Source organism: Neolamprologus brichardi, chromosome 16 (assembly GCF_056152115.1).
Source record: "Neolamprologus brichardi isolate AB-2024 chromosome 16, ASM5615211v1, whole genome shotgun sequence".
NCBI lineage: Eukaryota > Metazoa > Chordata > Actinopteri > Cichliformes > Cichlidae > Neolamprologus > Neolamprologus brichardi.
In genome coordinates, this window is record NC_142119.1 from 10,074,207 (window position 1) to 10,090,522 (window position 16,316).

General features: G+C 41.4%; 1 protein-coding gene and 1 long non-coding RNA gene across 2 annotated transcripts; both read left to right on the top strand.

Annotated features, from left to right (window-relative positions):
• The first annotated feature begins 341 nt into the window (after positions 1–341).
• Positions 342–2,839, top strand: LOC148098155 (uncharacterized). The gene is made up of 3 exons (XR_015716582.1): positions 342–628; positions 1,660–2,034; positions 2,453–2,839. It is a non-coding gene; the product is annotated as an uncharacterized LOC148098155 (long non-coding RNA).
• Positions 2,840–12,381: 9,542 nt separating this feature from the next.
• LOC102783969 (olfactory receptor 1500-like) lies at positions 12,382–13,341 on the top strand. Its single transcript, XM_006811008.2, has one exon. It carries the CDS (start codon positions 12,394–12,396, stop codon positions 13,339–13,341), a length of 948 nt encoding a protein of 315 aa, XP_006811071.2. The 5' UTR covers positions 12,382–12,393.
• Positions 13,342–16,316: the final 2,975 nt, after the last annotated feature.

Consider the following 16,316-nt stretch of genomic DNA (forward strand, 5'->3'; position numbering starts at 1 on the left):
CTAGCTTGTAGCTAGCAGCTACAATCATGCAAAAATTGGGGGTGGCTGTCGACCCAGCTTAAATGGGGTTATTTTCTGCAATTTTGGCAATACAAATTATAAAAGCTTTTGTAACACACTTGGCTTTACTTACGTTTATTTTCAGATGAAATTAATCAAAGATGTGACACGACGTTTCCAGCAGCCATGCAGAATAAAAATGGGTCCCGGTCTATTTCTGGTGGGCGTGTTCAAGTGCAAATCACTTTGACTCAAATTAAAGATATTATCTGTTCAACATGAAAAGAAATATATGTTTTGAGAGAAATCAAAAACTTTGCGTTGTGTCCTTTGTACAGATATTTAGTTTCATCCAAATCAAAAGTGGTATTTTAAAATGCAAAAAGAAAGGGTTTCACAATCAAATCAATGATTTTATTCTGTTTTGAATGGCACTTATTAGATTGAATGAATGACTGCATGTTAGACTTTTTTCAGTGTAAGACTCTCAAATCTTTACACCCGTCAGCCCCCTGCCCTTGCACTTCTCTGGATGAACCAGGTTGGACTCTCTCCAATCACCCACCTTCCAGGATGCTGACTTGGCCATTACCTCTCCACCCTGACCGACACACACTCCACCTGCCAAGTAAGATGCAAACACACAGTTGCATTCTGTGTAGCAGTATTTGGGTGGAGTTACTTGGGTCGAATTCTTGCCCACACACCAAACTGACGTACCTGTGATCACACCCACCTACACTTTTTATACATTCCCTTTCTGCTCCAGTTTTAATGATTGTTGTTGGTGATTTTACTGTGACTGACTGATCATTAAATTAAGATAAATGCACTCATATCACTATATTTACAAATACTGGAAGTCGCCAGTACTACCCCTTGGCCTCCTAGTAGATGTACCTATAGTATACATGATGGAGTATGGTCTGTGGCTTAGCTGCAGGGTAGGGGTGATGCAGTGCATTCAGGCAGCAGTGCCAGGGGTAGATCATCTTTGGATCATGCCCCCCTGTAATTGTGCCAGGATCTGGAGAAGGAGGAAGCTGAGATTGGAGAGCTGCGTGTGGTGACACAGAATGCTGAAATTAAATAAATTACCGAACACTGAAATACTATGGGTGGGTGCATTGTGCTGGGCAGAATGAACACCAGTTTGCGTTACAGGATAAATTTGAAAAAAAAAACAAAAAACATGAATTCTGACCTTGAGGGCAAGGGTCACAGAGATTCAAACTTGTCTGAGACTTTTAAAGTCATTTGTATGTTCTTATCTTATTGTGATTATAAGACTTTTAGAAAATTTGATCCTGACTTTGTGCTCCCTCATGTCAAGGCCACTGAAATTCAAACATGTGCAAGATTTTTAGTAAATACTTAATGCACCAATGGTAAAAAATTGAAAATTATAGGTGACTTTTTTCTTCGTCTGTTCTCAAGGTGTTCAGAAAGAAACTTTTATTCACGCCTTTAAGACAAATGACCTGTAATGACATCCACACAGATCTTTATGCCTGCATATATCCCCCTGTTATTACAGCCATCTCTTAGTTAGTTGCTCTTCATTGAGCCAAGCTGCAAGGCACGGAAATCTTGTGTTTAACATTGTTCCTCTCCTTCAGGGAATACAAGTTATAGATATAACTGTTTGTTACCTTTCAGATGTTTCACTCGGTGCAACACATATATATGGGACATATATACACATCCCATAGAGCAACCACCAAACTGAAGTTGGTGGTTGAACATCACTCATCCATTTGTTCAGCCGCTACAACCCTCAACTCCTTCACCTGTGGTTTCACAACCAGTTCCAAGACAACTTCTACAAGCCACCAATACAAGCATGTTTGTACGTGTTCTAACCCTCCTGGAAGACATTAAGGACACTCAGAGGGTCCACAGTCTCTCCTTACACAACGTGATGGACCAGTTGCTGCAGTATTACCCGAGGGTGCTGTATTTCCCATCCGGACAGTAGCAGATGTGGCAGCACTGGAGCAAAAACTGACAGACCCTGTCTTCCTAAAAGAAGTGGTAAATAATAATGATGTAATAACAATATTCAGCATTTAATGCCTCAATCAGTCTGTGTTTCATGCTAGCAGTTATGATCAAGGAAAGTTGCTGTTTGTTCGAACATGGTCAGTGCAATGAAGGAGTGGGAGGAGAGCTGAACAAAAGTTGCTATTTTTGTTAATAAAAGAACTTCTCCAAACATTACCTAGTTATAAGTTGTGCCATGCCAAACCCAAAACTTAAAAAATTACTTTTGGTGAATCATTTAGCTCTTTGCATTTGCATCAGACAGTGTTTGACTTTGACACCTAACTCTTTCTCAGTCAATTAGCATCAATATTATAGAGCCTAATTACTGTGTAGCTGTGCTTGCTTTCTTTTAGGTGTGACTGATGGTACTACTGTCAGTAAAATTATTGTCCTTGCATGTCCTAAGGTTGCTGTTGTGGCAGAGATCGGAGGGAGCACTGTTGATGAAGCCACAAGAAGAATGATGGCCTTCATTATGGACAATGCTCATTCCAGGCAATATAACTTCGTTGGACGCCATGGAAAGCGGGAATTTCTAGGGCTTAAAGTGCGCCCTTTATGCTGTTAAGCCATGCTGTTTTAATGACTTTACAATATCATTTACATTGTGTTCCTTACATTTTCCCTAATTGTATGTTATATTAATCCTATATTTCCGTTTTAATATTTCTAATGTTTGCCTTGTTTTCTTCACTGTCTGGGATGCCTCTGTCTTGCCTGTATGGATGCATTTACACCTAAATGTCCCCAACAAAGGATGTTTTAATTCACCACTATTCCAGTGAAATACGAGTCTCCCATCTTCCTGCTACCGGTCTCGAGTTTTTGTTCACCAAAGCACACACTAACTTCATACTGACGGACAGATCACTGCCCTTTTGCCGCCTTGTCTGACCGTGTTTTGTGGCTTTGGTTCACTTCATCTCACTCTTCCCCATTTTTGTCATTAAATCAGGCCGTTCTGCAACCATGGCAGCCATTCACTCTATGGCTTTATTCATGGTGTATTTTACCCCTTCACCAAAGGCCGTTCTCGTTTCCAACATTATATTTGCAGTGTTCGTCTCTCTATCAATATCTGCGGAGTATTTTTTTTTAACGAGTATCCTATTTTCTAAAGCACAGCATGTAAAGGGTAGCTCGGTTAGCAGGATGCTAGCATGTAGCGCTTAGTGAGATGCGCCTCAGACGAGTTGAGCAAAGACCCCGTCTGTGTACTTTATACGTGAGCAACGGATTTAAATAAAATTAACGTTTTAAAAGACAAAGTTGAAGATAAAAAACAATATACTTACCGGAGAATCGCCAGGGCTTGCCGCTTCCATCTTGCTGCTCCTAAATTCAAAACTGCCTCTGCAGACAGGCAGGGGAGGCGTGGAAATTGTCTTTGAATTAGTCAAACGTTTTCCTTAGTTCGAGTAGATGATAAAATAAAATTAAAATAAATGGGATTGTAAGTAGGATGTTCTGTAATGATCTCTATTTAGGAGAAAAACTTAATCACTCACCTTTAAACAGCTCTCTTTTAGGAGACACACTGCAGGCTAATGGTGTCATGTGATCAAACAGCGTAATTTAATTGGCTGAGAGCCGCTCGACTCGATCTACTGCTGATTGCTCTGGCTTGGGTCATTCAAGTTCATCACTTTTGCAGTTTAATTTTTGCAGGTGAAATTTTGCAGGTGAATTTTTTTCAGGTGAACTTTTTGCAGGTGAATTTTTGCAGGTGAATTTTTTGCAGGTGAATATTTTTGCAGGGAAATTTGGAGGATAAAAATTCAGTGTTATAAATTCAATGTCTAAAAATACTTGAATTCTGATGATACTATATTTCTTCCATACCTGGTGCTGTACGCCAGTGAGATAGCTTCTATAATCCAGTGGGGCAGCCTCTGTTTAGACAGAGCTTCACCTCTGGCTGGATTAGCGAAGCAGACAAACAACTTGTCACATAAGCACACATTCTGAGTGTGCTCAGCGTAGTTACGTAGAACACAGAGAATGCATCCTCTCCTCCACACAACACTCGAAAGGAGGGGAGCAAAAGCTCAGCAGCTCAAATTTCACCATTGCAGGAATGACTTTGGGTAAATAAGCAGAACTTGGGCGAAATACTAATCTCGGGCCATCATGAGAAGACTGCAGGAGGGATGCATGGACAGAGCATGAAAGTCACCCGCTTTCTTTGCAGTAGCCAAAGTGAGAAGCAATGCAGTCTTATATCAAAGAAATTTCATATCCACATCCTTAACAGTTGGGGCCGAACCCTTAGCTATCAAATGTGGCCTTTCAGCAGGTAAACATGAAGGCACCACAGATCTGTGCATGGATGAATCACTTCTCCTCCTACCTGAAGAGGGAGGCAAAAAGATCCCAAATCTGAGCCACTATCAAAGGGTGCAAGTTCCATTCCCTCTACTCCCAGGTTCAGATGGCCCAGAGCATGGGTGACTCTTAGAGACACAGCTTGTGCTGCGCTGTGGTCCAGGACCCTCTCACTTATGTACAAACGAATAGAGCTCCCCACCCTCTTAGGGAAGCATCTGTGGACACCACCTTGTGAAACAACACCCTCCCAATCCAAGAGCCCTGGTGAAATGCGGCCACTCTGTTCTACGACAAATGTGTGCAACTGGAAAACGAGCCTATTTCCTAAACGAGGAAAGAAATCTGCTGACTCTGTTAACATGGTCACACTGTGCAACAAACTGCACTCAGTTTGTGTGTTTTCTGATGTTTGCGCATTTTCCAGCTCATCGCAACCCCTGAGTATAAACGCTACATGTAGAAAGTAAAAGTAATACGTTTACAGAAAAACTAGTGAAGTATGGATACCTGAATATTCTATTTAAATAAAGTAACAAATTATTATACTTTGTAAGGAAGTATTTGTATTTTATGTCCCACCTCTGCTAAATACTGCAACAGGACGTCAGAGGTCAAGTTTTCTGAACATCTTGTGAATGCCAGACGAAAGAAGTTACCTAGGATTTTCAAATCAATACCACAGGTGCATATACTAAAAATTTCTGACATGTTCGAATGTTTGAGAATTCAATTCAATTCAATTCAATTTTATTTATATAGCACCAAATCACAACAAAAGTCGCCTCAAGGCGCTTCATAGATACAGAGAAAAACCCAACAATCATATGACCCCCTATGAGCAAGCACTTTGGCGACAGTGGGAAGGAAAAACTCCCTTTTAACAGGAAGAAACCTCCGGCAGAACCAGGCTCAGGGAGGGGCGGCCATCTGCTGCGACCGGTTGGGGTGAGAGAAGGAAAACAGGATAAAAGACATGCTGTGGAAGAGAGACAGAGGTTAATAACAGATATGATTCAATGCAGAGAAGTCTATTAATACATAGTGAGTGAGAAAGGTGACTGGAAAGGAAAAACTCAATGCATCATGGGAATCCCCCGGCAGCCTACGTCTATTGCAGCATAACTAAGGGAGGATTCAGGGTCACCTGGTCCAGCCCAAACTATATGCTTTAGCAAAATGGAAAGTTTTAAGCCTAATCTTAAAAGTAGAGATAGTGTCTGTCTCCTGAATCCAAACTGGAAGCTGGATCCACAGGGGCCTGAGAACTGAAGGCTCTCCCTCCCATTCTACTTTTAAATACTCTAGGAACAACAAGTAGGCCTGCAGAGTGAGAGCGAAGTGCTCTAATAGGGTGATATGGTACTACAAGGTCATTAAGATAAGATGGGGCCTGATTATTTAAGACCTTGTATGTGAGGAGCAGGATTTTGAATTCAATTTTGGATTTAACAGGAAGCTAATGAAGGGAAGCCAAAACAGGAGAAATATGCTCTCTCTTTCTAGTCCCTGTCAGGACTTTTGCTGCAGCATTTTGGATTAGCTGAAGGCTTTTCAGTGAGTTTTTTGGACATCCTGATAATAATGAATTGCAGTAGTCCAGCCTGGAAGTAATAAATGCATGAACTAGTTTTTCAGCGTCACTCTGAGACAGGATATTTCTAATTTTAGAGATGTTGCGCAAATGGAAGAACGCAGTCTTACATATTTGTTTAATATGTACGTTGAAGGACATATCCTGGTCAAAAATGACTCCAAGGTTCCTCACAGTGTTACTGGAGGCCAATGTAATGCCAACCAGAGTAAGAATCTGGTTAGATACCATATTTTTAAGCTTTTCAGCGCCGAGTACAATAACCTCAGTTTTATCTGAATTAAGAAGCAGAAAATTAGCGGCCATCCAGGCCTTTATGTCTTTAAGACATTCCTGCAGTTTAACTAATTGGTGTGTGTTATCTGGCTTCATGGACAGATAGAGCTGGGTGTCATCTGCATAGCAGTGAAAATCTATGCTATGTCTTCTAATGATGCTGCCTAAGGGAAGCATGTATAATGTAAACAGAATTGGTCCTAGAACTGAACCCTGTGGAACTCCATAATTAACCTCAGTGTGTGAAGAGGACTCTCCATTTACATGCACAAATTGGAGTCTATTAGATAGATATGATACAAACCACTGCAGTGCAGTACCTGTAATACCTACAGCATGTTCTAATCGCTCTAATAGGATATTATGGTCAACAGTATCGAATGCTGCACTAAGGTCTAGCAGGACAAGCACAGAGATGAGACCACTGTCAGAGGCCATAAGAAGATCATTTGTAACCTTCACTAAAGCTGTTTCTGTGCTGTGATGAACTCTGAAACCTGACTGAAACTCTTCAAATAAACCATTCCTCTGCAGATGATCTGTTAGCTGTTTGACAACTAGTCTTTCAAGCATGTTTGATATGAAAGGAAGGTTGGAGATTGGCCTATAATTAGCTAAGACTGCTGGGTATAGAGATGGCTTTTTGAGTAAAGGTTTAACTACAGCCAGCTTGAAGGCCTGTGGTACATAGCCGATTATTAGAGATAGGTTGATCATATATAAGATCGAAGAATTAATTAATGGCAGGACTTCTTTGAGCAGTTTTGTAGGAATGGGGTCTAAAAGACACGTTGATGGTTTGGAGGAAGTAATTATTGAAGTTAACTCGGAAAGATCAATTGGAGAAAAAGAGTCTAACTTAACATCAATGGTACTAAGAGTAGCTGTAGATAATATTACATCTGTGGGATGATTATTGGTAATTTTTTCTCTAATGATAAAAATTTTATTTGTGAAGAAGTTCATGAAGTCATTACTAGTTAACGTTAAAGGGATGGTTGGCTCAAAAGAGCTCTGACTTTTTGTCAACCTGCCTACAGTGCTGAAGAGAAACCTGGGGTTGTTCTTATTTTCTTCAATCTGTGACGAATAGTAAGATGTTCTGGCTTTGCGGAGGGCTTTCTTATAAAGCAACAAACTATTTCTCCAGGCTAAATGATGATCCTCTAAATTTGTGACACGCCATTTCCTCTCCAGATTACGAGTCATCTGCTTTAGAGTACGTGTTTGAGAATTATACCACGGAGTCAGGTACTTCTGATTAGAGACCTTAGTTTTCACTGGAGCTACAGTATCCAGAGTCGTACGTAGTGAGGAGGTGAAATTATTAACAAGATAATCGACCTCTGTTGGGGTAGCGTTCAGATAGCTGCTCTGCTCTGTGTTGGTACAGGGCATTGACGATGATAACAGTGGGTGGATTATATTCTTAAACTTAGTTACAGTGCTTTCAGAAAGACATCTACTTTGATAAAGTCTACTCTCCACTGCTGTGTAATCAATTATTGTAAATGTAAATGTTATCAGGAAATGATCAGACAGGAGAGGGTTTTCAGGAAACACTGTTAAATGTTCAGTTTCTATGCCATATGTTAAAACAAGATCTAGAGTGTGAATAAAGTGGTGGGTGGGTTCTTTTACATTTTGAGAGAAACCAATTGAGTCTAATAACAGATTAAATGCCATGTTGAGGCTGTCATTTTTAGCATCTACATGGATGTTAAAATCATCCACAATAATTATTTTATCTGAGCTCAGAACTAAATTAGATATAAAGTCTGAGAAATCAGACAGAAACTCTGTGTAAGGCCCAGGTGGACGATAGATGATAACAAGTAAGACTGGTTTCTGAGTTGCACAGCTGGGGTGGACGAGGCTAAGCATCAGGCTTTCAAATGAATTAAATGTCTGTCTTGGTCTTTCATTAATTAATAGACTGGTGTGAAAAATTGCTGCCACACTGCCCCCTCGACCTGTGCTTCGAGATTTCTGGTAGTTAGAATGACTCGGGGGTGTTGATTCATTTAAACTAACATAATCATCCTGCTGCAACCAGGTTTCTGTAAGGCAGAGTAAATCAATTTGTTGATCAATTATTAAGAGACCTAATATTTAATAATCCACATTTCACTGTTTTACTCTTTGGTTCAGATGTGGATACTGTATTGTTCTTTCTTTGTAATTGTTTATGTTTAAGTTGTTTGTTGCTGGTTTTTAGTTTGTTTTTTGTCTTTTTGGAAGCTGACACAGTCTCTATGGAGATGGGTTTTTGGGGGGGTAGCAGGAGGAGAGAAGCTGCAGAAAGGCGTGTAAGACTGCAACTCTGCTTCCTGGTCCCAACTCTGGATAGTCATATTTTGAGGGGTTTAATAAATTTGTCCATATTTCTAGAAATGAGAGCTGCTCCATCCAAAGTGGGATGGATGCCGTCTCTCCTAACAAGACCAGGTTTCCTCCAGAAGGTTTGCCAATTATCTATAAAGCCCACATCGTTTCTGGGACACCACTCAGACAGCCAGCAATTTAAGGAGAACATGCGGCTAAACATGTCACTCATGGTCTGATTGGGGAGGGGACCAGAGAAAACTACAGAGTCTGACATTGTTTTGGCAAAGTTGCACACCGATTCAATATTGATTTTAGTGACCTCCGATTGGCGTAACCGGGTGTCATTACTGCCGACGTGAATTATGATTTTACTGAATTTATGTTTACCCTTAGCCAGCAGTTTTAAATTTCCTTCAATGTCGCCTGCTCTGGCCCCTGGAAGACAATTGACTATGGTTGCCGGTGTCTCTAGCTTCACATGTCTGAGAACAGAATCACCAATTACCAGAGTTTGACCCCCGGCGGGTGTGTCGCCGAGTGGGGAAAAACGGTTAGACACATGAACGGGTTGGTGGTGTACCTGGGGCTTCTGTTTAGGACTATGCTTCCTCCTCACCGTCACCCAGCCGCCCTCTTTCCCCAGCTGCTTGGGGTCTGCCGGGGAACAGCTAGCGGGGCCTACGCTGTTTTCGGCTGCACCAGCTACAGGGGCCTGGCTAGCTACAGGTGAATGAAGGGTGCGAAGCCGAGTCTCCAATTCAGTAATCCTGGCCTCCAGAGCTGCAAATATGCTACATTTTTTACAGATATCATTACTGCTAAAGGAGGCCGAGGAGTAACTAAACATCTGACACAATGAGCAAGAAAGTGCAGGAGGGACAGGTGAAGTAGCCATTGTGCTAACGAGTCGGCTACGAGTTAAGCTAAGCTAGCGAAACAGTACAATGTACTGTGGCAATGTAGAATGTTCTAATTGATAGCTTAATCTCAGATGAATTCAAATCCCGCTGACCTTAACTTCAACGTCAAAGGTCAAGTTTTTACAAGGATCACCTTGGATTTTCACAGTTATGCTAAAAGTGCATCTATTAGGAGGTTGAGGGCTAGCACTGCTGACTGTCGGTATTTTTAAATATAGTGATATGATTGCATTTCCCTCAATTTAACAAGTCACAGTAAAATCACCAGCAGTAATCACTAAAATTGGAGCATCAAGGATACGTAAAAAGTGCCGGGAGGTGTAATCACAGTCACAAAGATTTGATGTGTGGGAAGGAATTCAACCCAGTAACTTATCCCCAAATCGACAGCCTTGGAATCCGTAAGAGAGCAACCTTCACAAGCACAAAATGATGGCTTGACTTTTGTACAGTGGAAGAAAGTGGAGCCTTATTGTGGACAGTGGAGAGAGAGAGGGGAATATATTCAGTAAAGGGACACGGGTCAGACTCAGACCTGGACTGCTTTCTGGCCATGTATATATGGTGACTAGATCACCTACTGAGCTAAGCTGGTGCTTTATGTTCTTCTACACATAGTACAGGTCAGCTGTTACACACGGTTTTCATGTTCATTTGTGGTCATTACTAAAATGAAAATTAGTGCATTGTCAATGGATCACAAGCAGAACTTTCTTTCTCCATCTCTGTTTTCTTTCAGTTGTGGCATCTTGATAATCTAGTGATTACCAAAAAGGCAGTACGATTCCAAACACACACAAATAAAATATTATGCTATCATTCTTCACATTTTTCTCGAAATGTCTACCATAGCAATGTCTGTGCGGTGTTTTTTTTTTTTTTTGTCTTATTGCTTATTGTAAGTTTACATTTACAGGTACAGAGACACCTGTAAATGTAATGGCATCATGGCAGCACAAGAACAAGTTCTGAGCACAAGATCCATCGGGCTGGGGTCTACTGCACAAGGCAAGACCTCAGATGCAGACAGTGTAAAGATGCCCCTGAGACAATCCAGCACATAACAGCAGGGTGCAAGATGCTAGCAGGCAGGGCATATATGGACCGCCATAACAAAGTGGCTGGCATAGTAAACAGAAACATCTGTGCCGAATATGACGTTGAAGTCCTGAGGTCAAAATGTGAGACGCCCCCTGGGGTGTTGGAGAATGACCAAGCTAAGATCCTGTGGGATTTCCAGATACAAACGGACAAAATGGTGATGGCTAACCAACCAGACATAGAGGTGGTAGAAAAGCAGAAGAAAACGGGCGTAGTGATAGTCATAATGATACCAAATGACAGCAACATTAGGAAAAAGGAACACAAGAAGCTTGAGAAGTGCCAAGGGCTCAGAGAGTTTAAGAAGATGTGGAGGGTATGTAACAGTAGTCCCAGTAGTAATCAGAGCACTCAATGCAGTGACTCCCAAGCTAGGCGAGCGGCTCCAGCAGATCCTGGGAACATCATCTGAGATCTCTGTCAGATGCTGTTCCTAGGACTGCACTCCTGGGAACAGCATCTGACAGAGATCTCAGATGATCAAAGATATTGTGCAGGACCCTGAAGCTTCCAGGCCTCTTGTAGAGGACCCAAGTTTGAAGGGGGCCACCTATATTTAGGAAACTTCCCCTTTTGTTTATCTGTGTTATCTTTGTCTAATATTAACATTTGGTTTGATGACCTGAAATATTTAGGTGTGACAAACATACAAAAAATGGGAAATCAAGAAGGGCCAAACACTTTTTACACCACTATAGTTGCCTGCAAATAGACTTACTGATTCTAATCTCCTAAGTCCTGCCATTTTCCATTGTGCAGTCTGCTCTCCTTGCCTGTTTCCTAGTTAACTTTCAAAACTTTTTGCTTGCCCATCTGAACTTTGTTCTGAGGTCCTGTAAGGAGTTCAGAATTGACAGGGGCGGTCACTCACTTCCCTAGAATTGTCTCATTTCCATTTAATTCAGATTTTGCCAAATTAACAGTTGCCCCATAGTGCTTTATATTGTAAGGTAAAGATAATACAATACAACAATACACACAAACAATCAGGTGACCCCTATGAGCAAGCACCTGGTGACAGGAAGAAAATAAACCCCCTTTAAACAAGAAGCATCAGGCTTATGTAGGGGCAACCATCTACCCATTACCGGTTGGGGTGAGGGGAGGAAGACAGTACAAAAGTCATTCTGTAGAAGAGAGACAGAGATTAATAATTACTCTTTAAATGCAGAGTGGTGTACAAGCACATAGTGAGTGAAAAGAGGTGAGTAAAGGAGAAGTGCATTATGGAAAGCCCCCAAGATTCTAGGCCTACTACAGCATAACAAAGGGAGCATGTTGTATTACCTGATCCAGCCCTAACTGTATGCTTTGTTCTGTAAGAACTACTCCAATGTTTAACATTGGCATATGCTAAAGTCATGTGTGATAGATTGTCAAAAAACAAGTGTAGCAGCTTACATAGACAGAAATATATCTGTCTTCTCTTTTTGGACAGAGAAGACATATGGTTTGAAAGACGAGTGAAAGAAGCCATTTATGTCCACTATGAGCGACCATCTTTGAACAGAGCCGGTGGCTTACGACACCAACTGTCTGCCAATAATCCAGTTTTGATTTACTGTGACCTTCACAGTACAATTCCCGGGTGGACAAAGCAACCTAATAAAACCTTTCGCAGAGTAAGATGATTCACTGTGCACATTTGACTGATGAATGTACTCCAAGATATATTTCAAGTTCAAATACCTGCAAATGAATGAAGGAAAGACAACATAGGTTGCATATTGGTGCAGTTTTGTTTTGTTGTTTGTTATTCTTCATTAACACTGCTGGTTTTATTTTATTTTTTTCAAAGTATTAATGGATGAGGTGTTAAATGCTACATATTTAACTCTAGATGGGTATGTTGAAGTTAACAAGTACAGATATGTTTATTTTTTCATTTTCTTTATATTATATAGTTTAATAATCTGCAGTAATTCTACTATTGTGTATATAATCTGGATTCATAAAAACCTTCATGAGCCGATGTACATTTTCATTGCTGCTTTGCTGCTGAACTGTGTTCTTTTCAGCACAAATGTTTACCCCAAACTGCTGATTGACTTTTTATCTGAAAAACAAGTCACAACATATTCAGCCTGTCTCTTTCAGTTTTTTATGTTTTACACTTTAGGCAGTTCAGAGTTCTTTCTCTTGGCAGCCATGGCCTATGACAGATATGTGGCTATTTGTAAACCTCTACAATATCAAACTATCATGAGTAAAACCACTGTGAGTATTTTCTTGGCTGTAGCATGGCTTTTACCTGTTTGTCATAGTGCAGTCGTAACAGCTGGGAGTGCTGAAGCAACATTGTGTAACTTTAACTTAAAAGGAATATTTTGTAATAATGCAGTTTACACTCTTCAGTGTGTCAAGTCACGATTAATTACTGTATTTGGAGTAGTTGCTTTAATAGATCTTGTAATATTACCTATGCTGTTCATAGTTTTTACATACTCAAACATTTTTATCCTCACTTATCAAAGCTGTAAAGAAGTGAGGAAGAAAGCTTTGGAGACCTGTTTACCCCATTTGTTAGTTTTATTTAGCTTCTCCTGTTTAAGTATCTATGATGTAAGCATAGCTCGAGTAGAATCAGATTTTCCCAAAACTGCGCGATTAATAATGACATTACAAATAGTGCTCTATCATCCATTGCTTAATCCATTCATTTATGGGCTCAAAATGAAGGAAATTTCTAAACAGCTAAAAAGATTTTTCTGTCATGATAAAATCATTTCATGTATTAACTCTGAATGCTAAGGTGCCACAATTTGTTTTGTAATAATTTTCCTGCCATCATTGAAAATGCTTTTCATTTAATAAAGTCATTAGAACTATTATTCAGAAAAGTACAGGAAAAAATAAACCATGCCGTGTTCATCTGTATTTGTAAATAAATTGAACATAATATTATTATTAAAGTGTATTGAAGTCTGTTGTTATGCTCAGTAAAATGCTAATGTGAATAGGGTTTAAGACCTATGGATAATTTACATTAACAGCTTTTGGTGAAGTATTTAAATACAAATATAAAATGCCTTCTTTTATGAAAGGTTCACCAATTCCAAGATAGGTAAGATGATAGGTAATCAAATAAACTATCAGATTAATTTTGCAGACTTTCATATTTTATTTTGGATTTTTATAACATTATTGGTGATTCTTATATACGATGCTGTGTAATAGAGATTTTCCACTAAAGGAATGGGTGGTAACACTTTATAAAACTGTGATAGCTGCAATAGCTTTATAATAACTACATCTTCCCCCCTTGTCACAAATCATGGGCCAGTGTAATTTATTGCCATCTATCTTGAATGTGCATAAAACATTTGAAAAAGTACAATCCTAATTCCAAAAAAGTTGTCATATAAGAAAAGAATCCAATAATTTGCAGATTATTTACCACCGATTATTTATTCACAATAGATGATACAGTAACAAACATGTAAAATGCTTAACATGAGATTACTACTTATTTTACAATATCAGAATCAGAATCAGAAAGGGTTTTATTGCCAAATGTTGAGCAGGTTTACAACATTAGGAAATTGCTGCGGTACTTAGTGCAAACATACTGTCATATAACGCTTAAATAGACATAAAAATAAAAATAAGAATTAAAAGTGCTAAGTAGATAGATATATACATGAGTGCAGGTGGTGATCAGTGCCAAACATGGAATGATGCAGTGAACACAGCGTAGGGTCATGTGTTAGTGGTAGGAACAGTCATACGGTTATTGTTCATGAGTCCAACAGCAGAGGGGAAGAAACTGTTCTTATGGCGAGAGGTTCTGGTGCGAATGGACTGGAGCCTGCCTGAGGGGAGCAGGTCAAAACAGACTGTGTCCATGGTGAGAAGGGTCAGCTGAGATCCGAGCTGCACGCCCCAGTGTCCTGGAAGTGTACAGGTCCTGCAGAGATGGGAGTCTGCAGCCAATCACCTTCTCAGCAGAGTGCACAACACGCTGCAGTCTCTGTTTGTCCCTGATAGTGGCTCCAGCGTACCACACGGTGATGGAGGAGGTGAGGATGGACTCGATGATTGCAGTGTAGAATTGCATCATCGTCCGTGTTGGCAGGTTGAATTTCTTCAGCTGCCTCAGGAAGTACATCCTCTGCTGGGCTTTCTTAATGACAGAGGTGATGGTGGGCTCCCACTTCAGGTTCTGGGTGATGGTGGTACCCAGGAAGCGGAATGAGTCCACAGAGGTGATGAGGGTGTCAGTCAGGATGATGGGGGGAGTGGGGCTGTGTGCTTCCTGAAGTCCACAATAATCTCCACTGTCTTCTGGGCGTTCAGCACCAGGTTGTTGTGGCTGCACCAGGACACCAGACGTTCAACCTCCCTCCTGTAGGCAGACTCATCCCCGTCCGAGATGAGTCCAGTAACGGTGGTGTCATCTGCAAACTTGATTAGCTTGACAGACTGGTGGGTGGAGGTGCAGCAGTTGGTGTACAGGGAGAAGAGCGGAGGAGAAAGAACACAGCCCTGAGGGGAGCCGGTGCTGATGCTCCGGGAGTTCGAGACATTCTTTCCCAGCCTCACGTGCTGCTTCCTGTCCGTCAGGAAGTCAGTGATCCACCGGCAGATGGGATCAGGCACATTCATCTGGGAAAGCTTGCCTTGGAGATGGTCTGGAAGGATGGTGTTGAAGGCAGAGCTGAAGTCCACAAACAGGATCCTGGCGTAGGTTCCTGGGGATTCCAGATGCTGCAGGATGAAGTGTAGAGCCATGTTGATAGGGTTGTCTACAGACCTGTTGGCTCTGTATGCAAACTGCAGGGGGTCCAGCAGGGGGCCCGTGAGGGTCTTGAGGTAGGAGAGAACCAGGCGCTCAAATGACTTCATGACCACAGATGTCAGAGCCACAGGTCTGTAGTCATTTAGTCCAGTGATCCTAGGTCTCTTGGGGACAGGGATTATGGTAGAGGACTTGAAGCAGGCAGGCACATGACATGCCTGCAGTGAGGAGTTGAAAATGCCAGAAAACACTGGGGCCAGCTCGTTTGCACAGTGTCTGAGGGTGGCAGGAGAGACCCGTCTGGGCCAGGAGCTTTTCGAGCATTCAGACTCTTAAACTGCTTCCTCACATCTGCTTCATGAATATGAAGAGTTGTAGTGGGAGAAGGTGGTGTGAAATCCTCCTTGGTGTGGGGTTTGGAGGGAGGTGTTGTAGGTGACGTGTTTGATGGGGGTGATGGCTCTATGAAGGGGGGAGAGGTGGGGTAATGAGTGTCCAAAGTGTCTCTATTGTTGGGGCCGTTGGAGGTGTGAAGGCTGCTTGATGCTTCGTCAAAACGGCAGTAAAAGTCGTTAAGGGTGTTGGCCAAGAGCAAGTCATCACTGGAGTGGGAGGTTTTAGGCTTGTAGTTGGTGATATTCCTAAAACTTTTCCACACAGAGGCCGAGTCATTCTCTGAGATCTGCTGCTGCATCTTCTCAGAGTGCTAATGTTTAGCAATGTCCACTTCTTTAGTGAACCTGTACTTGGCCTCTGTAGCAGTCCCTGTCTCCGCTTCTGAACACCTTTCTCTTTTCCAGCCACAGCTTTTTGAGTTTAGGAGTAAACCAGGGTTTGTCATTGTTATAACTCACCCTGGTGCGTGATGGCACAATGCTGTCCTCACAGAAGTGGATATAGGAGGTGACAGTGTCCGTAAACTCATCCAAGCTGTTAGAAGAAGCCTTCATTGTGTCCCAGTCTGTAGACTCCAAACACGTGCGAAGCT